Consider the following 22,315-nt stretch of genomic DNA (forward strand, 5'->3'; position numbering starts at 1 on the left):
TCAACTGTCAGTAGTATTGTTACAAAGTGAAAGTGATTGGGAACAACAGCAAGTGGTAGGCTAAGTAAAATGATGGCACGGGTACAGCTGATGCTAAAGCGCATAAAGCGCAGAGGTTGCCAACTTTCTGCAGACCTCCAGACTTCATGTGGCCTTCAGATTAGCTCATGAGCAACGTAGAGAGCTTAATGGAATGGGTTTCCATGGCCGAGCAGCTGCATCCAAGCCTTACATCACCAAGTGCAATGCAAAGCGTCGAATGCAGTGGTGTAAAGCGCCGCCATTAGACTCTAGAGCAGTGGAGATGTGTTCTCTGGAGTGACTAATCACCCTTCTCCACCTGCCAATCTGGTGGATTACTCTGGGTTTGGTGGTTGCCAGGAGAACGGTACTTGTCTGACTGCATTGTGCCAAGTGTAAAGTTTGGTGGAGGGGGTATTATGGTGTGGGGTTGTTTTTCAGGAGTTTGGCTTGGTCCCTTGGTTCCAGTGAAAGGAGCTCTTAATGCTTCAGCAGACCAAGAGATTTTGGACAATTTCATGCTCCCAACTTTGTGGGAACATTTGGGGACAGCCCCTTCCTGTTCCAGCATGACTGCACGCCAGTGCACAAAGCAAGGTGCATAAAGACATAGATGAGCGAGTTTGGTGTGGGAGAACTTGACTGGCCTGTACAGAGTCCTGACCTCAACCTGATAGATCAAATTTAGGATGAAACACACTCCTAAACCTTGTGGAAAGCCTTCCCAGAAGAGTTAAAGCTACAACCCCAATTCCAATTAAGTTGGGACGTTGTGTAAAACATAAATATAAACAGAATATGATGATTTGCAAATCCTTTTCCACCTATATTCAATTGAATACACTACAAAGACAAGATATTTTATGTTCAAGCGGATAAACTTGTTTTTTGCAAACATTCACTCATTTTGAATTTGATGCCTGCAACATGTTCCAAAGAAGTTGGGACAGGGGCATCTTTACCACTGTGTTACATCACCTTTCCTTTTAACAACACTCAATTAGCGTTTGGGAACTGAGGACACTAATTGTTGATGCTTTGTAGGTGGAATTCTTTCCCATTCTTGCTTGATGTACAACTTCAGTTGCTCAACAGTCTGGGGTCTCCGTTGTCATATTTTGCACTTCATAATGCGCCACACATTTTCAGTGGGGACAGGTCTGGACTGCACTCTTTTACTACGAAGCCACGCTGTTGTAACATGTAGAACGTGGTGTGGCATTGTCTTGCTGAAATAAGCAGGACGTCCCTGAAAAAGACGTTGCTTGGATGGCAGCATATGTTGCTCCAAAACCTGTATTTATCTTTCAGCATTAATGGTGCCTTCATAGATGTGAAAGTTACCCATGCCATAGGCACTAACACACCCCCATACCATCTGAAATATTGGCTTTTGAACTTTGCGCTGATAACAATCCGTACACTCCTTTTCCTCTTTGGCCTGGAGGACATGACATCCATTATTTCCAAAAACAATTTGAAGTATGGACTCATCAGACCACAGGACACTTTTCCACTTTGCGTCAGTCCATCTCAGATAATCTCAGGCTCAGAGAAGCCGGCGGCGTTTCTGGGTGTTGTTATATGGCTTTCACTTTGTAGGTTTTAACTTGCACCTGTAGATGGAGCGAAGAACTGTGTTCACTGACAATGGTTTTCTGAAGTGTTCCTGAGCCCATGTGGTAATATTCGTTACAGAATGATGTCAGTTTTTAATGCAGTGCCACCTGAGGGATCGAAGGTCACGGGCATTCAATTTTGGTTTTCTGCCTTGCTGCTTACTTGCAGAGATTTCTCCAGATTCTCTGAAACTTTTGATGATATTATGGACTGTAGATGATGAAATCCCTAAATTCCTTGCAATTGCACGTTGAGAAACATTGTTCTTAAACTGTTGGACTATTTGCTCACGCAGTTGTTCACAATGTGGTGAACCTTGCATGTGAACGACTGAGCCTTTCAGGAATACTCCCTTTATACACATACCCATTTATACCCATTTTATATATTTCCAATGAACCTGTTCACCTGTGGAATGTTCAAAACAAACAGGTGTTTTTGAGCATTCCTCAACTTTCACAGTCTTTTGTTGCCCCTGTCCCAACTTCTTTGGAACCTGTTGCAGGCATCAAATTCAAAATGAGTGAATATTTGCAAAAATTTTCTAAAACTCAAAGTTTATCCGTTTGAACATTAAATATCTTGTCTTTGTAGTGTATTCAGTTGAATATAGGTTTGAAAGGATTTGCAAATCATCATATTCTGTTTTTATTTATGTTTTACACAACATCCCAACTTCATTGGAATTGGGGTTGTATTATAGCTGCAAAGGGTGGGCCGACATCATATTAAACCCTATAGATTAAGAATGGGATGTCACTCATATGTGTGTGAAGGCAGACAAGCAAATGTTTTTGGCAGTGTAGTGTATGTAGCGTTTAGGTTTGCAACAAGTATGATGATTAAATGAAATAAGAATTAATTAAAATTTACAGACATGTATTTTTTAATTTTTCAGAACTCATTAGGTCTTAAAGCCCTGATGGTTCCCCATTGAATTACACTTTTATAAACTTTTAATATAAAAGACTGGATCTGCAGGATTAATTTAATCAGGTTCTGATTAAAATAAAACAACAACAAATTCTTGATCTTTAACTGCTGTATCCTGCCTTCCGCCCGATGATGGCTGGGATAGGCTCCAGCACCACCCTGTCCCTGAGGGAGAAGCGGCTTAGAAAATGTGTGTGTGTGTCTGCTGTGATCTTGACGGATGTAGTTTAAACTAGACCTGAGAGGTAATCTTTTAACATTTAAATCTAAAGTTTGTTAATCTCAAGTTGTTCAACTTTAAAGACAGTAGGCCTCATTCACAAATACCTTAAGTTTTCATTTCTTCTTGAGAAAGGTCATAAGAAATAGTATACATCAAATTCATGATTTGTTCTCAAATTACATAAATGTTTGCACCTCTGTGCTCTTGAATGTGCATAGCTTCTGTTATAAAATAAATAAATTTATAAAATAAAGCATTGGTGAATGTCAGAATCTTCTGGAAAACTGTATAAATGGGTTTTCTGAAGAACGGTTGGTGAATGAGGCCCAATGTGTCAGGTTAAAGGCAGTTAATTGAATACACACCAAACAGCTGTAATATCTTTAGAGCCCTAATAGGTAACAAAAGTGAGAAGTCCTTATTGTCTCTTTCATCAGCTCAGCTCAGCTCTGCTTCGATGCAAGGGATTGTAGGCTTTGCAGGCTCTTCTGAGGCCTGAGTGCATTTACCCACAACTCCTGCTTGTGCACTCCACTCTAGCGTCCTTTCAAGTGAAGCACACTCAAGTAAAGCTGATTGGGACAGCGCAGCATGGGTCACAGCTCGGCCTCCTTGACAGTGCAGCTAATAAAATGTTGCAGTCTTTGCACGTGGCCAGGTAACCAGGATCCAACAGTGTTTTTCATAAATGAATATCATTATGTTCACTGAAGACTCTGCGACAATGAGGCTGAAGGTTGCGGAAGGTTGCGCGGGCCATCCATGATGACCTCATCTTCCATTTGCTTTGTCTCTTTTTTTCTTTTTCTGCTCTACCTGGCTAGCCTGAAGATTAGTGAGCCACATACACCCACAGCAGATCTTTCACAAGCAGGTAAAGTGCAGGACGTGAACGAGCAGGTCAGCGTTATTACCTTCTTTTCAGCTTTTATTGATCTTAATTCATTTGTGAATGTATGAGGGAACTCTTTTTGGTGTGTGGTACTCTAAAGATGCATACATGGAAGCACTCTTAGCATCTCTTATTACGTTAATAGCTATGTTTTTTTGCAATAATTAAACACACACATTTGAGGCTTCTAAAAGACATTCCATGTCCAGCGTCAATTCTATTTTACTTTGCTTGTGACAGACATATTAGCATATATTTTTACCTTAGAGACCTGGACTGGGTTGCAACAGATTTGCATACGTTTATGCTTATGTTTGGGCGTAAAGTCTTTACTAATTCCTTTGTTAACACTAGTTAACTAGTTAGTTTCAAACTACACTTTAACTAAATTTGGTTGCACCACAAATGTGTAAGTCATGTTTTATCTAGTGACAACTATGTAATGTGGATGTCACTTTTAACATGATGATAACATGTTCAGAACCAATCAGCGAACTCGCTGCCATGTAAACGCAATGGCAGTTGGCCTTGACTTTTCCACAGAAAAATATCCAGCCTAAAAGAGAACGATGTGTACAAGGTAAACTGAATAAAACTAATTATCTACAGCCGTTGCCTGTTTATTTAATATTTCCCTGAGAAAACCAAAATAGCTTCATGTTCAGTTAAAACCAGGGTGATGATTAGAGCTGTAAGTAAAATCACAGCCTATAGCTTTTAGAACTTTTAGCTTAGTTATCCAAGAAAGTTGTTGTTTTTTTGTTTGTTTTTTTTTTTTCTTTTTCTGTTTGATAGCTCGTGGTTTCGCCAAAAAGGGCAATGAAAGTATTTATTAACTAAGTTCAACAATAAAACTAGTTTGTGTGCTGCAACTCGATTTAATGAAGCATACATCTGAACTTACCACTTGCCTATTGCAAATCAAAACTTAATTGGTTGATTCCTCTGTCATTTTTTGACTGTGCTGTTGCTTAGTCAGACACATTGGGGCTTCTTTTTAGCTCTTGATGTCCTAACCAAGATCATGCTTAGCTATATCTACTTAGATACCAAGGAGAAAATAAGTTACTGATTGGCCCATTTTTAACCCTAAGAGTAATGTAACCATTTTGTTTCCCACCCGAACTTACAGGTAAAACTCGTTAAAACTCATTTTTTGTTGTTATACTTGTAGAGTTTAACTACAAGCGTGATTCTATTGAATAAAAATCAACTAAAAATGACAAACATGCACATTTTAGTTCCTGGAAATCATTACGGCTTTTATGAAGTGGTAAAAACCTGGAACTTTTAGCTGAGTAACTCACCTCAGTGGGTTGCTGCCCATCATGTCTCTGTCCAGAGTGAGATTAGTTTGCAAGAGAGTGATTGCCCTAGTTCAGTCTCTCCCTCCCTCTCCCTCTCCTGCTGTGCGATGGGCTGTATCTCTATTTTGTGCCCTTTTTTCAGCTGAATGAGATGTATGCAGGGACTTGCGCTTCAGTCAGTTGTAGCTCTGGGGATGCTGCTGTAATTTGTATTTGGAGCAGGCGCTAATTTCACACTGAACACCGGCCATTTTCATATTAATGAATCTCCCAGGATGCTTGGTCCATTAGAGACTTTGAGCAGCCGGTTTGATCCATTTGTCCAGGTTGAAGCAGCAGTTCTGGTGCTCATGTTTTCCATTTTTATTTGAAAGATCTCAGAAATACAAAAATTGTTATAAGATGGTTGAAGTGAACCAAATGATTCACATTACACTGCTAATGGTGCTGCTGATGAATGAAGTTTCCTAAATAATTTTTTCCATAGAACCTTAAAATTATGTGGAGGTTCTTTAAACTTGGAGAGCTTCTTCACAAGCCTCATCATTAACAATAATAGTTTTTCAAATATCCATCCATCTAATGCCTCTTTGGGAATTAAGTGTTCTATCCAAAGAACCCTTTTTGGCACCTTTATATTTAAGAGTGTATCAAATGAGAGGAAGGTAACTGTGTCCCTCTGATGGCTTGTGGAGTTTGGTTGAAATATGTTTTTAATGTGTTTATGTACATAACATCACACTGTACCTTGCTTTGTTGCCACATGCATTTTCTGTCTATCTTTTTCTTAGACCTGTGGTTGATTTCGTTTCTACATGCTCTTCTGCTGTGGAAATTCAGTTTACTGTACACCCCGTTCAGGGTACAAATGCTGTCATTGTACCTTTACTTAATATAATGTAATTTAATGACATTTTAGTGGTATTACTATTGTGAAAAGGTAAAAATATAAATTAATTAATGCTAAAACAAATGGCAGTTTACCTTTAAAATTCAGTTACACAAGGTACGCAGTTGTAGTTTAAGGACCATATTTTATCTTGAGGATGCATTTATATTATACCTTGGTGTACTGAAATTTATCTGGACAGTGCCTATTTTATGATTGTGTGGATGAGAAGAGAAAAGCCTTCACTCCATTAAATTCTGCTTTTACCATTACCAGCAGAGAGAGAGAGTGTGTGTGTGTGTGTGTGTGTGTGTGTGTGTGTGTGTGCGCACGCTCGCACACATCTTCTCTCTAGGAGGGTTATATTCTCTTGTAATTGGGTTTCACTCTTAGCTGCCACCTGTCAGAGCTCTTCTTGCTAATCATCTGTGGTCTGCTCTGCCAGCACCTCTTCGCTATCCCCATCCACACCTCCTTTCACAGTTCCTCTTGGGATCAGTCACATGTTTAAAGCCATTTGTTATTGCTGGCTGCTTCTGTCTCCAGTTACCTCAGCACACTCCTTCCTGCAATTTACCTGACCAGGTAGATGTGCACTGCCCATCAAATGTTTAAGGACACACAGCTTTTCCAAATATTTTTAAGTGAGCATGTTTTCTTTGTCAGCTTGCAATAAGCTAAAGAACAACTGCTCTAATTATAACATTATTATAATAAAAGTGTTTTTCATACACTACTACACAAAGTTTAATTTCCATAGTTTTAGAAGATAAAGATTCATATCTGCTCTCGTGGACACACCACCCATGGGGGTCCGGTGCAATGTGGATCGGGTGGTAGCCGTAGATGGGGGCCTTGGTGTTCCGATCCTCAGCTACTGAAACTGGCTCTCGGAACATGAAACGTGACCTCTCTGGCAGGGAAAGAGCCTGAGCTAGTGCATGAGGCTGAGAGATACCAACTAGATATAGTTGGGCTCTCCTCGACACATGGCAGGGGCTCTGGAATGGACGCTCTCTAGAGGGGTTAGACTTTATTCCATTCTGGAGTTTTCCAGGGTGAGAGGTGTCGGGCAAGAGTGGGCTTACTCATAGCTCCCTGGCTCAGCACCTGTATGATGGGGTTTTCTTTGGTGGACGAGAGGGTTGTTTCCCTGAGCCTTCAGGTCGGGGAACGGGCTCTGACTGTCGTCTGAGCTTATGCACCGCACGGCAGTTTGGAGTACCCGGCCTTCTTGGAGACCCTGGAGGTCGTACCAGAAAGTGCCCCCTGTGGGGACTCTATTGTCTTGCTGGGTGACTTCAATGCTCATGTGGGCAATGAAAGTGAGACCTGGAAGGGCATGATTGGGAGGAACGGCCTCCCCTATCTGAATCCGAGTGGTGTGGTGTTATTGGAGTTCTGTGCTTGCCACAGTCTGTCCATAACAAACACCATGTTCGAACACAAAGGTGTGCATAAGAGCACATGGCATCAGGAAACCTTAGGCCGCAGTTTGTTGATCGACTTCGTAGTTGTCATCGGGTTTGCGATGTGTTTTGGACACCCGGGTGAAGAGAGGAGCGGAGCTGTCAACTGATCACCACCTAGTGGTGAGTTGGATCAGATGGCGGGTGAAAATGCCGGACAGACCTGGCAGACCCAAAATAGTTGTGAGGGTTTGTTGGGAACATCTGGCAGAGGAACCTACCAGAACCACATCCGACAAAGCTGACCGCATACCAAGGGAGGCCGGTGACATTGAGTCTGAGTGGGCCCTGTTCCATGCCTCCGTTGTCAATGCAGCGGATTGGAGCTGTTGCTGCAAGGTCATAGGTGCCTGTCATGGCGGCAATCCCCAAACCTGTTGGTGGACACCTTGGGTAAAGTAAGTCGTCAAGCTGAAGAAAGAGTCCTGTTTGGCTTGTGGGACTCTCAAGGCTGAAGATGGGTACAGAAGGGCCAAGCGGGTCGTGGCTTCGGTGGTTGCTGAGGCAAAACTCTGGTGTGGGAGGAGTTTGGTGAGGCCATGGAGAAAGATAATCAACAGGCACAGAGAAGGTTCTGGCAAACCATCAGGCACCTCAGGAGAGGAAAGCGGTTCCCGACCCACACTGTATACAGTGGGGCTGGGGGGCTGCTGACTTCGACTGGAGACGTCATTGGACGGTGGAAGGAAAACTTCAAGGATCTTTTCAATCCCACCAATGATCCTTCCCCAGAGAAGGCAGAGCTTGGGGATCCGAGCGAGGGTCCGTCCATCACTCTGGCTGAGGTAGCCAAGGTGGTTGGATGAGATCCGCCCTGGATCACACTTCTCAGCCTACCTGGTAAGGTCTATGCAGGGTTACTGGAGAAGAGTCCGAACAGTAGTTGAATCTCAGCTACAAGAGGAACAATGTGGGTTTCGCCAAGGTCGTGGAACACTGGACCAGCTTTTTATCCTCACCAGGGTCCTGGAGGGTGCGTGGGAGTTCGCCCAACCAGTCTACATGTGTTTTGTGGATTTTTTTGTGGATTTTTGTTTTGTGGATCCTCCCTCGGGGATCCTGTGGGGAGTGCTCCAGGAGTATGGGGTGAGGGGCTTGTTGTTACAGGCCATTCAGTCCCTGTACAAACAGTGCAGGAGCTTGGTTCGTATAGCCCGCAGTAAGTCGGATTGGTTTCCAGTCAGGGTTGGACTCCGCCAGGGCTGTCCGTTGTCACCGGTTCTGTTCATAACTTTTATGGACAGAATTTCTCAGAACAGCCAAGTGGCAGTGGGTGTCCAGTATGGTGGCCTCAGGATTTCACGTCTGTTTTTTGTGGATAATGTGGTCCTGTTGGCATCATCAGGCCGGGATCTCCAGCCCTCTCTGGACCACTTTTCAGCCGAGTGTGAAATGACTGGGATGAAAATCAGCACCTCTAAATCGGAGACCATGGTCCTCAGTCGGAAAAGGGTGGAATGCTCTGTCCAGGTCGGGAGTGAATTCTTGCCCCAAGTGGAGGAGTTTAAATATCTTGGGATTTTGTTCACGAGTGAAGGAAGGATGGAGCGAGAGGTTGACAGGCGGATTGGTTCGGTGTCTACAGTAATGCGGACCCTATACCTATTTGTCATGGTGAAGAGAGAGCTGAGCCAGAAGGCGAAGCTGTCAATTTATGTTCTGACTCTCTCCTATGGTCACAAGCTTTGGGTAGTGACCAAAAGAACGAGATTGCGGATACAAGAGGCCGAAATGAGCTTTCTCCTCAGGGTCGTCAGGCTCTCCCTTAGAGATAGATTGAGAAGATCGCCGATTCGGGAGAGGCTCAGAGTAGAGCTGCTGCTCCTCCACGTTGAGAGAAGCCAGTTGAGGTGGTTCGGGCATCTGGTAAGGATGGCCTCTGGACACCTCCCTAGGGAGGTGTTCCAGACATGTCTGATGAGGAGGAGACCCCAGGGAAGACCCAGGACATGTTGGAGGGATTATATCTCTCGGCTGTCTTGGGAACGCTTCGGTATCCCTCCGCAAGGGCTGGAGGAATTGGCGGAGGAGAGGGAGGCCTGGGCCTCTTTGCTTATGCTGCTGCCCCCGCAACCTGGACTCGGATAAGCGGTTGAGGATGGATGGATGGATGGACTTGCATCTGAGTGAGTGAAGTTGAGTAACTGGTGCTGGAGTGATTCTCAATGATCAAAACATCAGTTCAAAAGCATAGAATCTGACTACTTCTTTGGTGTGTTGAACCAAGCTCTTAGCTTGAGCTATCGGTAGTATAATTGTCTCTGCTTTGGTTTCCTTAATACTGTTCAGCATTTGCCAGTTGTTCATTTTATGATTGAACATGTAATGAGTGATGAATTTAAGATTTCGCTACACAGTTAAAAATGGTTCTTTGAAGGATCTTTAATGAAGAAAATGGTTCAATATAGAACCATAAACACTCAAAGAACCCTTTGCATTGTTAAATGATTCTTCAGATTGGTACAGAATGTGCTGTACATGGTTCTGTGTAGGACCTTTTTGAAAAGGGTTCTATATAACACCAAAAGGGTTCCTCTGTTGCTAACATCATAATAAATAGAAGAACCCTTTTTGTTGCTATGTAGAATCCTCTACAGCACGTTCTCCATCAGTCCGAAGAACATTTTCATGATGCAGATACTCCTCTAGTCATGCAAAGGTTTCTTTGAGTGTTCATGGTTTTATATTATCACGTATACTTCAATTTCTGATTATTAAATTTACACTGGGAACTTATTTGTTTTTGTTGTGCTCTGTCTCATCTGCTCAACCTGTTCGAACATAATTCTGTATTCATCATTACCAAAAAAGTAAAAAGCGTAGCACTGTGTCCCTTATGTTGAATTGAAGGGCAGGGCTTTGGAAATTGAGAGGCAAGTAGGCATTTACAATTTATATGATCATGCATATTCATAAATCTTTGCAGACTTATTGGGTGTCTGGTTTAAGGATGCTTTGCCATTTTTAGTAGGTACTACTGGGTACAACAGTAATGCATGTTGATGTTAATGTTGAACTATTTATAATTCAACCATTATATTTTTTGGTTTTACTTATAACTCTGACTAAAAAAGTCAGAATAAAATTTCAGGGGAAGGCAAGGAGTCCTCAGACTATTGATGTGCAGCGTATATAAAGAACACCAAATCTTGTGACTTTTAAAGGCCAGCTTTATCTTTAATCTCCAAGTGATTGCTTCCTTGCAAAGTAACAAGACAACTATGTGGCTTTTGGTGACTCACGTTCATAACATGATTGAAGTTCATTAAATGGATAAAGCTCAAGCTACATTGTACATGATATCTAAATTAAGAACATACAAAACTACCGGAGGATTTAAGAACAGTCACTAATTATTGGTCATGAGGTACTGAATAACTTTTGCTAAGTGTGACTCCAGCGCATTCATCTGCACTCTGAAATATTTTTACAGATTCATTATCTCCCACTGCAGGAAGTGAGAGCAGAATTTATTAGCAAATCAGAGAGATTTGTGAAAAAGCAGCTGCTGATCAGATTTAAAATGATGCCTCGGGCAAAAGCTGTCACACATGTGTAACAGTGGGTGATGCCAGAATTGTCAGCTTGCTCTGGGATCAAGAACATGCATATACACACACACACACACACACACACACACACACACACACACACAGAGAATTCACTTTGGCTGCACATAATGACTGGGCCAATATTCTTTAAAAAAAGATGCTAAAAAGGCTTTTTTGGACTGATGTCATAGAAAAGAGGTCTTCACATATAGATCTCAATTTTCCAGTTCTGGATTTTGTGATCTTTGGTACATGGCAGCTGATAGAAGATGGGCAATAAGTTATATCAAGAGCTCAGTTGACTGCCTGTGATTGCAAAATCCAAAACCAAAAAGTGGGTTTAAGGTCCATATTTGCCATAAAAGGGATACATTTGGTTCATGTGTGGATCCCTTTAATTTGTTGTTCTTTAAAGAACATTTTTTTGTAAATTAAATTGAGTGTGAAGAACCTTTCTGAAGTTTAAAAAAATCTCCACATGATGTAAAGATTCTATACCAACTGAAGTGGATTTTTGTTTTACCCATTTTCCTTGAACCCTATGTTCAAGCCATTTCGGACTCTTTTTTTATTTAAATGTTTTTAAAGAGTGAAGAAAGAGGCGAAATAGCACGTGGCACTACTGGTGCTTAAATCTAAATCTCCACTGTCAGATCTGCACAGTTAGTGATGTTACTGGATGCCTTGAAATACACTACAGTATTACACACTGCAAGGTTTCTTTAGGGTTAGTCACATTACATTAAGTTACAGCAGGCCAGCTGCAGAGCCACATGACTCTGCAGCTAATCTCTCTGACAGATGTTTGATACTCAACAACCTCCTTTCCCCTCTCTGCCCATCTATTTTAGAACATTTGGCTCAGTCAGCAGTTTTCCATTCAAACATTATGATAGAGAAGCTTTTCATCCTCAGAATCTTAATGTGCTTTTTAGGGTAAAGCCAGCCAGAACCGATGTGTGCCATCCAAAGAAAACAGCAATTATCCACGAAGCCCAGATTTGCCTGGCCCAAAGAGGAAAAATGAGAAAATCATTAGAATATGAGTTCTAATTACCATGTGACAGAACTCTGTTATTATCCAAATATCGACCATTTTGAGACATTTATTTATTTATTTACCTTTAAAAAGGGATTGGAAAAAGTATTGTCAGAACAGAATATCTTATTTTCAGACATTTTACCTCCCCTTTTCCATTTTCTCCCCTTATCATGTGCATCTGTGTTTTTTTTTTTTTTTGTAATCAGGCTAAGATAAAAGGAGGGGGGTTCCTGCATAGACCAATAATTGGGAATATGTTGAAAGGTATGGCAAGATGGCCTTTTTTTTTTGTGAACCAAGTGAACTGGTTCATGTGAAACTGTTATGCACATTTTGCTCCTCTCAGATTTATCCCATCAGTTCCATTTCTCCATGCCTAATGTAATTTGTTGAAAACTGTCCACTTAATTGGAAACCTTGCTTGCATGCAGTTAGAGTTTGTAGTCTCTCTTGTCATGAACAATTTGTGTTTTCCCTTCTCTAGTTCATCAGTTGTCAGTTTCTGACCACAGGGCTGCTCCTGTCTGTTTATTTTCAGATGGTGGACCTCTCTCCACTTAGCCATGACACTCTGATGTGAAAATCTCCTAGCAGATGCAGTGCTGTTGTACCTGCACCACACACAGTGGAACATCTCACTTCAATGTCACTGTAACTGCTGTGTAAGAATGGTCCATCACTAAATCTGGTCTATAACCTGTGGTCAGAAACTGACCAATGATGAATGAGATACAAGGCATCTGACAAGTTATTTATGACAACAGATGGAGAACAGTCTGTAATTGTACACCTACATTGTGGACCTATAAAGTATGTCAACCTCATAAGTGGCCAGTAAATTGACGAACACGGTAGAGGTTTCTAATGAAGTCGACAGTAAATATGCTTATTTAGGTTTTGGAATATATTGATGACAGTAAAATATATTTGCGGTTTTTATAAGTACTAAGAGTGAACAGATTGTACTTGGATTGCTGTAGAAAATGGTGACCACAGTTAATGAAGACAAGCTAGAAACTGAAACTAGATCAGTATCAAGATGCTTTATGAAAGCAGGCTGTGGTCTACAATGACAGCCTTTGCACATCATTCTCTGTGCTGTGGTTTGCAATTGGACAGACAAAGTCACCAACTAAATGGTACAGGCCAGAAATAATGGGTAACTAGAATTACCTAGTTCTGCCAAACACGCTTCATTTTTGATGCATTAGTCTTAGCTCCAGCAACTTTATATGTCCCCTAATTTGCCATAAAACCACAGAGGCCTAGTCAGTGTCTGCGGTCTGAGTTAACAGTTATAAATAGATATTCTTGTTTCAGTCTAGAGATGGTTGTAGTAGATGACTTGTTATTATTTTGCATAGCTGATATGGATATGAATGCTATGGCTGGAGAGGCCCTGCCATTTTCAGACTTTTCACTCTGAAATAGTGCCTTTTCAATGCATTGTTGTAGACCTGGCCTTTGGGATTAGCCTTGGCTAGAATATGGAAATACATGGTTATTAGCAGCCCATGTGCCGAGTTATGGGCTGTCCCTTCTTGTGACAAATGACCCTCAAAGGGGCCTCTATGAGCAAAGAAAAGAAGAGTCGTCCTGCCCATGACTGTATTAATCACCTGTGCCCATCTCTCAGCTTCAGAGCCATCTGGTCCCTCCTCATGTCCCCACACCCAGGGGCATAATCTAATGAGGGATTGAGGGGACGTGTTCCCATCCAATTTTGAAAAGAAGTGAATTGTGTCCCCCCAATATCAAGCTAAAATATTAATTAAAATACTCATTGATACTCATTGAGTCACCATCTGCTAGTACCAGTATAATGTAAAATTACTAGACTTGGAAGTAGATCTGTGTCCAGATCTGATTGTAAATACTTTGATCAGGCAATGTTAGCTCAATAGTAACGAAGACTATCATTGTTAGCATACATGCTAGCAGATCCCCTGCCCAAACCGCTGTCCCATCCTCCTCTCTCTCCTCATTCCCATTATAAATGAACAGTTACTCCCTTACCCATCCACCAGCCTTAAACCTGGCTCCCTGCTATTGCACTGGTTGATTAGAATCAGGGGAGCCCCTTATTGCTGCTTCTTATATATGGCGATGGAAGAGAGACAATCCCAGAGTAAATAAGACGCATAATAAAAGGTATCGCTGCAAAGGGGGCGAGACACAGGACAATCAGATAGTGTGGTGAGCATGATGAATAATTAGAAGTTTCTTAATTAACAAGTCGACATCATTCTCTCTATCACGCCCCCAATCAGATCAGATATTTCAAAGCAATTTCTGATTTTGGTCGGAAATTAAAGGTCTGTTTGCCCTTCCTCCATTTGAAGATAACGAGCTCTATATTGAATATTCAGTGCTTCAGATGTAGGTTTTTTTTTTTTTTAGTACTGTGTAAGCCAGAGTTTGAGCAGTGTAGTCTAGTGTGTATATGCTGAAATTTGTTGTTAGTTGCACTTTGACTTCATTTAACCTCAGAGCGTATAATTTTTTTCTGCTTTAACAACATATCTTAGCAGGCTAATGTGTTCTGTGTTCTCTGTGTTCTATTCCTTTTTTTCTCTAATTTGAGCTGATGTCTGCATTTTTTTCAGTTATGATGCACAGTAAGCCTAATTCCCAGTGTGTCTACTGTACTGCATTTTGGGTTATACATTTGGCCCCAAAAATGATCTAATGTGCTGTGTGATTGTTCCAACATGGGTCCAATGCATGGACTTTAGCTTTAATCATGACTCAGAAATTCTGGGCACAGCTACCTGCAAGCCCTTGGGTCCACCGTCTTTGTAGAGAGCAGCAGAGAGGTGAGGTTATTGCCAGTGCCCTCCATTCATCAGCCTGAACACAGCCTCCCTCTTATGCACTTCCAGTTCATAATTGCATTATTGTAATGACTGAATAGGTCACTGTTTTACATATCAATTGAAATATGTGCACAGCTTGAGAATGGCTTAGCGGGACCATTCAAATGTTTTTTTCTTCTCTCTCTGCAGACATGCAAAAAGGAACCCATGCCTATAGATGGACCCGATGTAGATACTGATCTCACACTGATATAGGCATGAGGTCATTCAAACATTATGCGTTCAGGTCGAAGGTGTGTTCGTCATTGTAATGAATTCCATTTGACCTCGTGCTCAGTTCTGATTTTTGTTTCATTTCAAGAAGTCCATCAGGGTCTTCTTTAGGTCAACGTTTCTTGCAGAGCAACCATCTCTACTGTGTTCTGCTGTCTAATAGAGAAATTCACTAACTTCCTTTATCTATAACTGTTCACTCCTAAATCAAAACTCTTAGATGTGACAGTTTTGCTTTTATTGTTGTCATAGTACAATCATGTGAAGTACATCCCATGAAATATTTTCTTTTTTGATGTGGACATATCAGCATTTGATGTTTAGTTAAACATTATGTAGTCTCAGCAGATAATATTTGGGTGATGGAACATTCTCAGTGACATTGACATCGTGGTAGCTTGTTAACTTGGTAACAACACAGCTGTGCTGCTGGAGTTTATATACCTCAGTGTTACTGCTGGACTGAGAGTGGTCCTCCAACCAAAAATATCCAGGCAACAGCGTCTTGTAGGGGCCGTCCTTTAACCATTGATGAAGGACTGGAGGATGACAAACACATTGTGCAGCAACAGATAAGCTACTAAATTTTTTTTTCCTTAGCATGTAAAAGGTGTGCTCAATAGGACTCAAGCCAGGTAACTGACTGCCAGTGAAGAATTTTCCAGTTTTTAGCTTTTAAATTTTTTTTTTCTTTGGTATGTTTGGGGTCATTGTCTTTCTGTAGGATGATGTCCCGAGGGTTTGGAGGCATTTTCCTGAACTTGCATTTTATATACGTTAGAATTAATTTTGCTCCTTCTATTTATATCAGTCAAGATGAGTGAGCCAGTAGTGGTGGGCTGTTCTTTTTTTGCCTACATAGTTAAAACAATGAAACACACCTGAGTAATTATAAACACCTGTGAGACACTGCAAACCTTATTTTACCTTGTAAGGAGCAGGCGCTGTAATATCCATATGCACTAAAACTAACATGTATGAAAATACCCTTTATTAAAGGTTAAGTACTTTAACCTTGTGAATTGTTTGAATACAAATTTAAAACTATGAAGTACAGTGGTAAATAAAAATGCCTTTTTTTCTATCTTTATTTTTAATATACTTATTAAAAGCCAGCTTCCCTTTACATTCCGTGAATTGTTCAACAGAAATGGTCAAAAATGGTTTGGAATGAGGTCTTGTTACATTAATTTGTTTCAAAGTTATGACTGTTTTTCTTCTTCTATAAATTTACCTTTTTTAAGAGATACAAGGTTTTGTTAAAATAGTAATAAATAATGGTTTTCTCTTCAAGGAGAGGACAGACATGCTAGAACTAATATATTCTCTCTCTTGCTGTCATTGGCTGGAGGGTGAGGCAGGTGTTAGGGCCTCACCTCCCTCCCTCCACTGCCATGCAGCACTGGTACGATTTCCCATAATGCTCTGGTGCATAGTGGCACTAATTCACTCAGCCCCCTCTGCATGTCCCAGAGCAAGTGCCTCTGATTTATCTCCACCACTAATCAGCCGCTATTCTTCAAACTAATTAATTCTTTTAATTCTGATCGTCTAATGCGGCGCCCCACGCAGTGAGACATGGCTGAGACGAGGCAAGGCGAGACAGGAGGGGAGGCCGACGGCCGCACAATGGATTTTAATTGTGAGGATGGACCATAATCAACAATTTATTCAAAAAAAGAATGTCTCGTTTTCTTTTTTCTGTTTTCCTTTTTTTTTTTTGGCGTCTTGATGACAAATCTGGTGGGATAATGTGTCTAAATGAGTGTGATTGTGAGGCAGGCAGCTGCCTCACTCTCTGTGAGATATGTCTTTGTGCAAGCAGTTGTTTCACCAGTCTACCCTTTTCTTTGTTTCCTATATATTCATTTCATATGCAGAAAGCTGAGGAAAGCTGTGGGAAAGAATGATGCAGAGTCAACACTTCTGTACTGTAATTTGCATGTTTTTTTTTTTCCTTTTTCTTCTTCTTTTTTTTTTTTTTTGTTAATTCATTCAGCCAAGCTTGCAAACGTGTGTTGTAACCAGCTTTTTGTTTTTCTTCAACCACCCCTCCACACTTCTAATCCTATGAAATTCTTGGGCCGTCTTGTATGCACAGCATGTTTTAAAATCTGCCCACAGGTTTTCAATGATGTTCAAATTTTGAAGTACATTTTGGATCATTGTCCTATTGTACAAGCCGGCCTTTATTCCGCTTCAATTTCTTAACCGACTGTCAAGTTTGCAGATTTTTAGTGGAATCCACTTTTCTGTTTACACATGTAAAGTATAATTGATCTTTCACCATGTTTTATAGTTGGCAAAGTGCTCTTTTCATCGAATGCTTTTGGTGGTTGTGGCCAAAATATAAAATTTTTACTGCATCAGTCTACAGTACTCTTGTCCACAACGTATTTGGCTTATTTAGATGTTGTTGCGCATGTTGGAGGCATCAGTTCGCTTTGTTTTCAGTTTCTGAGCCAGCTGCTTAGAGGAGCCCATGCAGTTCCCTGCAATTTTTACAATCTAGAATTGTCATCAGCAGATAAATTCTAATATCAGACCAGACTTGCCTAACCAATCTAAATGAGTCAGTTAAGACTAGCAAGTTAGTTCTGCTGGAGAGCAAAATATGTAACGTGTGTAATTTGGCCAGCAGTGCCCAAACCTCTGCATACAACTGTGTATATATAATATATTAAGGGGTCATACAGTGCAAAATAAAAAAAATCACTCTCGCACTTTCTGTCTCTGGCACACTGTTATTATGAAATTAAAGAGGGAATTTGAGAAAGTTTAGGCTCTGAGCAGGAGGATCTGGAAACAGATGTGCCAGCCTCAGCCAGCTGTGAGCACTTAAACATCTGTCGTCTGGCATGTTCTTAAACCAGGATTTTTTTTTATTATTATTTATTTAATTGCATTTTTGTTTTCCTTGGATTCTATCCCCTCTTTTAGACCGTGTCCACAAAGGCCTCTGATGTGGTGCAGTGCAGAGCAGCATCAGTGAAGCTGGCTGATGCTGATCACTGACCAGAGGCTGTCATGAGTGTGGAGACACACATACCATACTTTTTATTTATTTATGTATTTATCTGTGTGTTTATTTTGGTGTGGCTTGGCTCTTGACTCAGCAGAAGCAATTGAGCACAAATGACACGGTTTCGAGAGTAGTGCTGTATTTTTGACTTTGAGTTAAAGCTTGGAAAACGTTGGCCACTATTCACCCGGTGGCATATCACTGCTTTAGATCTATTCTTCTGTCTAATGTGGCATTGATCTATTATAGCAAAATTTTAAATAATATGAAATGTATTCATCATTTTTTGTTTCTTCTATTTTATCAATTACATTTCGAATTTCTTGTACAACTCTTGGTTTAAAATGGACATCAGAGCTTGTTCGTTTCAAGAACTCCTCTGCTATGACTATGAAAAGCTATCAACTCTTGTATTTGTCATTCTTTTTAAACACATTTTGTGTTGCTGGGCTAAAGTGAGCTTGTGCAATGTGGTCCAGGCTGTGTCAGGTAGAAACTGCAATTCAGGTAGAGTGAACACTAATTAAGCATAGGAATAAAAAAAAGTGGCATCAGAGGCTCCACATACTGTGCATAAGTAAATGCAAAAATTATATTTATATATATAATTTTTGCATTTACTTTTTTGCCTTTTCCTCTGTATTTGTATGACCCGTAAGTAATCTTTACCTTTGGCCAGGTCATTAAAACTGGCCAGTATGAAGGTTCCACATTTAGGAATGTGTTACTGTAATCATTCAATATTGTGAGGCGGAAAGTAAAAGCAAAGCACCGATTAAAGGTAAAGAGCTGATCAAATTAAACCTCCTGTTTAATTTTCATCATATTAAATTAGAATTTATCCAGAGTGGTTTGAAGTGAAAAGCAGCATTCTAGAGAAATTCTTAGGGTTGTTTACAGGGTTGATGAGAACCAGACAACCTACTAAACAAAGTTTTTGCATTAAAATTTTAGTGTATTGTCTGATGTCCAAGACATTGTTTTAATGAGAGAAGATTTTGGCCTACAATTTTTTTTGTAGGTACATGCAGGCCACTGTACGTGCTTTGGGCACTATTTTGCCTGTTTTAACGTTATGTATAAAGACACAGTGACCCTTGTCACTTGCCACCATCACCAAAAAGGGAATTTCAAGTCGGTAATCTTTTCTACAATGAACCATTTTGCATCAGACCACTCTGAATGACTTTATTTATGTTTCAGTGGTTGAATTATGCAGGAAAAAAAAACAGTGGAATTCTTGTTTAACTTGCATCAGTGTTAACTACATTTTGAGCTCTTCTAACAGTTTTCATTTTGGTTAGGGCCTAAAAGACACATGGATAATTTTATTAGCTCATGTATGAACTGTTTTATATCAGATGGTCCAGATGTGGTTCCCACATACATGGAGTAATTCACACTATTCACAGTATTCACACGAACACTTGTGTAGTTTGTGTGCATGTAAGAATAGATCTTACCCTCTTTTTGTCTATTTTTTTACTCTGGCAGGAAATGGCTAAAATCCTCAACCATCCACGAGTCTACGCCTTCCTGCATGTTCCCGTTCAGTCAGCGTCTGACAGTGTCCTGATGGATATGAAGAGGGAATACTGCTGCAACGACTTCAAGTGTGTGGTGGACTTCTTAAAGAACAAGTAAGAGCCTGCCAAGAAAGAGAGAGAAAACAAACACACAAAGTTCCCTATTAGTTGTAATGTCTTTGCTTTCTGGTGGTTTACTCTAGGTCTATGAACAAATCGCTTCTTTTGACATTAATTATGGGGAAAAAAATAAATCATTGGTGCTTTGACACATTGGACACATTTTAAAAAATGTACATATTTATATTTATATTGTAAGTAAAAACAGAATTTTTAGATTATATTTGTTAAATTATATATTTAATAAAACCAAATTCCTGATATCTAGAATTGAATATGTACTATGTGAAATTTAATTTGTGAATTGAATTCCAGAGATCAATAAAAAATAAGAGATAAAGACTAAAACAGCAGCAACAATACTTAGAATTTCAGCAAGTCAATTACATTTTGTCAATGAAGTTGTAATAATAAATGCCAAATGTAAAATTTTGTCAAATTTGTATTGTACGAATAATTAATTGGAAAACGACTTGAACATATTATTATTATTATTATTATTATTATTATTATTATTATTATTACTCTTATTATTAAATTGAGGAATGAATCTCAAATGCTAAAATATAATTAAGTTTGTAATATATGATCTGATTTGATACTGATTGTGGTATTTTAAACTTTGTCCTATGCAAGAGCCAGACACCTGCGTGCTAATCACCGCTGTGGTGACTTTATGAATGGCTGGACATTGTGTGTGACGTGGCGTGTTAAGTTTTATGAATCTGACCCTTTATTTACTTAAAAACACAAGTGCTCTACAGTGATCTGTATGTTAATTCAGTACCTACAGTGATCTGGCAGGTCACAGTATGCTAGTGGAAGTGATTCCTGTTGTTTTGTTGCTCCATGAAAGAAGAAACTGCTTATTGCACAGATGGAATTGGAGTGGTGGTAGTGGTGTGACAAGGACAAAGTGAGATGAAACAGCAGAAAGCATAATGGTTTAATTAGCTTGTTAATTTAATAATAGTTAAGACAATTATTTATTATTTGATTAAAGGAGCAGTTTTTATGTGCAGCCCTATTTCACTATATCTTATGGTTCATATGTTAAGATACACTCTGCCATGTATTCATGCATAACATGAGCTAGAGAGAGGCTTCATTAGCAGTATGTTGGGGAAGGGTTTGAACTTAAATGTGCAGTAACACATTTTAATAAGATACTGGGTAGCGCTTTACTTCTTGGACAATAGGAACAATACAACCGATGGTTTGGATTAAAATTTACATTTTGCAAATGCCAGTTTTGCTGATTCTAATATGGTGGTTTTATGGTTTATGAGCATGTGCGGCAGCTGCACTTTAGTGCTTTTGTTTGAGAGCGGATCAGGCGCAGCAGTGTTCAGGATCAGTTTGAGACGTCCAAATAAGTACAAAGAACACAACTTTTATCAAGCAGACTGATTTCATAAGCTTTATTGGAATGCTCATATGACCAATGACCAAGAAGGAGGGAGAGTGAGAGAGGTGCTGTACATGACGGCTGCATGTCTCCTACTGTTTTTTTTTTGTAGTGAGTTAAAGTGGTAGTTTGGCCAAAAATCTAACTTCACAGTTTCTCCTATCAAACTGAAATTTGAAATTTGCTTCATTAGTTTTACCCTAACTGTGAGACTAATAAAACTAACAATGGAAGATTATACCCCTTCACTCTGCATTTTCTATGTGAGTGAGTGAGTGTGACAATGTCAGAAGCAAGTCTGTTTAAGATTGCTTAACAGCTCAGCGCTGTTTGAGGCAATTGTGTGGTGATTTAGGCACATAGTTGTTGCCATAGTAACAGATAACCATACATTTCTGTTACTTGTTAGCTGCATTAGCCTCATAGCACCAGTAGAAAATTAATCAAGTCTATTTTGGGCACCAAACATTTCTTCTCTGACTGTTTTTGGAGTAAGAGATGAAATGTGTAAATTAGATTTTTGCCTGAACTGTTCCTTTAAGACTGGAAAGTGGTGCTTTCACTAGTATTTCTAATAACATTACTAGACTGGAAAGCTTTGAGCTTCTGCTTCCTCGTCTCTGGTGAATACTCAAGGAAAGTATTGCACTATACCAGGGCATCCCCCATCTCTGTGGTGTTGGACCACTCCATCAGTGTGATGCCTTGTCACCATGGTGACCACGAGGGGATGCTTATATTTCCTTATATTTAATTGTACAAAAGTCTTTTTGCTCTAATTTTGTTTTATTAATTTATTCAATCAAATTTTGTTTACCTTTCACCCATTTATTTGTTTTCATTGTCTTTTTCTTTTGTTGTTTTTCACTCATAAGCAGAAATGAACTAAACGAGTCTGTGAATGAGCTTTTAATTATAGTGTAATAAATTTTCTTTTCCAGGAATGTTAAATAATGTTACATTAGAAAATTAATAACCTACTTCAGTAGGTACAGAAGAGTTCTTTTTTCCCCCAGCTTGTTTTAAGAATATAATTAAACACAGATGGAGGGTTTTTGTGTTAAATAAATGAGCAAGCCCTTCTTTTATTTAATTTCTATTTGGAATTCAAAATATTATGATAATGATAGAGAAAATGGGACTACTAACAACTGTGTTAGACCACCAACACTGTCACCTTTTGATAAATAGCACTTAAAGCTT

The 22,315-nt window shown here is 39.8% G+C and overlaps 1 protein-coding gene across 1 annotated transcript in view; it reads left to right on the top strand.

Annotated features, from left to right (window-relative positions):
• Nucleotides 1-22,315, top strand: part of cdkal1 (CDK5 regulatory subunit associated protein 1-like 1) — a 365,636-nt gene that overhangs the window by 209,763 nt on the left and 133,558 nt on the right. The window contains exon 10 of the mRNA XM_037537371.1: nucleotides 19,553-19,698. Within this exon, the coding sequence (XP_037393268.1) occupies nucleotides 19,553-19,698 (146 nt within the window). The remainder of the gene's footprint in view (nucleotides 1-19,552; nucleotides 19,699-22,315) is intronic.

Source organism: Pygocentrus nattereri, chromosome 3 (assembly GCF_015220715.1).
Source record: "Pygocentrus nattereri isolate fPygNat1 chromosome 3, fPygNat1.pri, whole genome shotgun sequence".
NCBI lineage: Eukaryota > Metazoa > Chordata > Actinopteri > Characiformes > Serrasalmidae > Pygocentrus > Pygocentrus nattereri.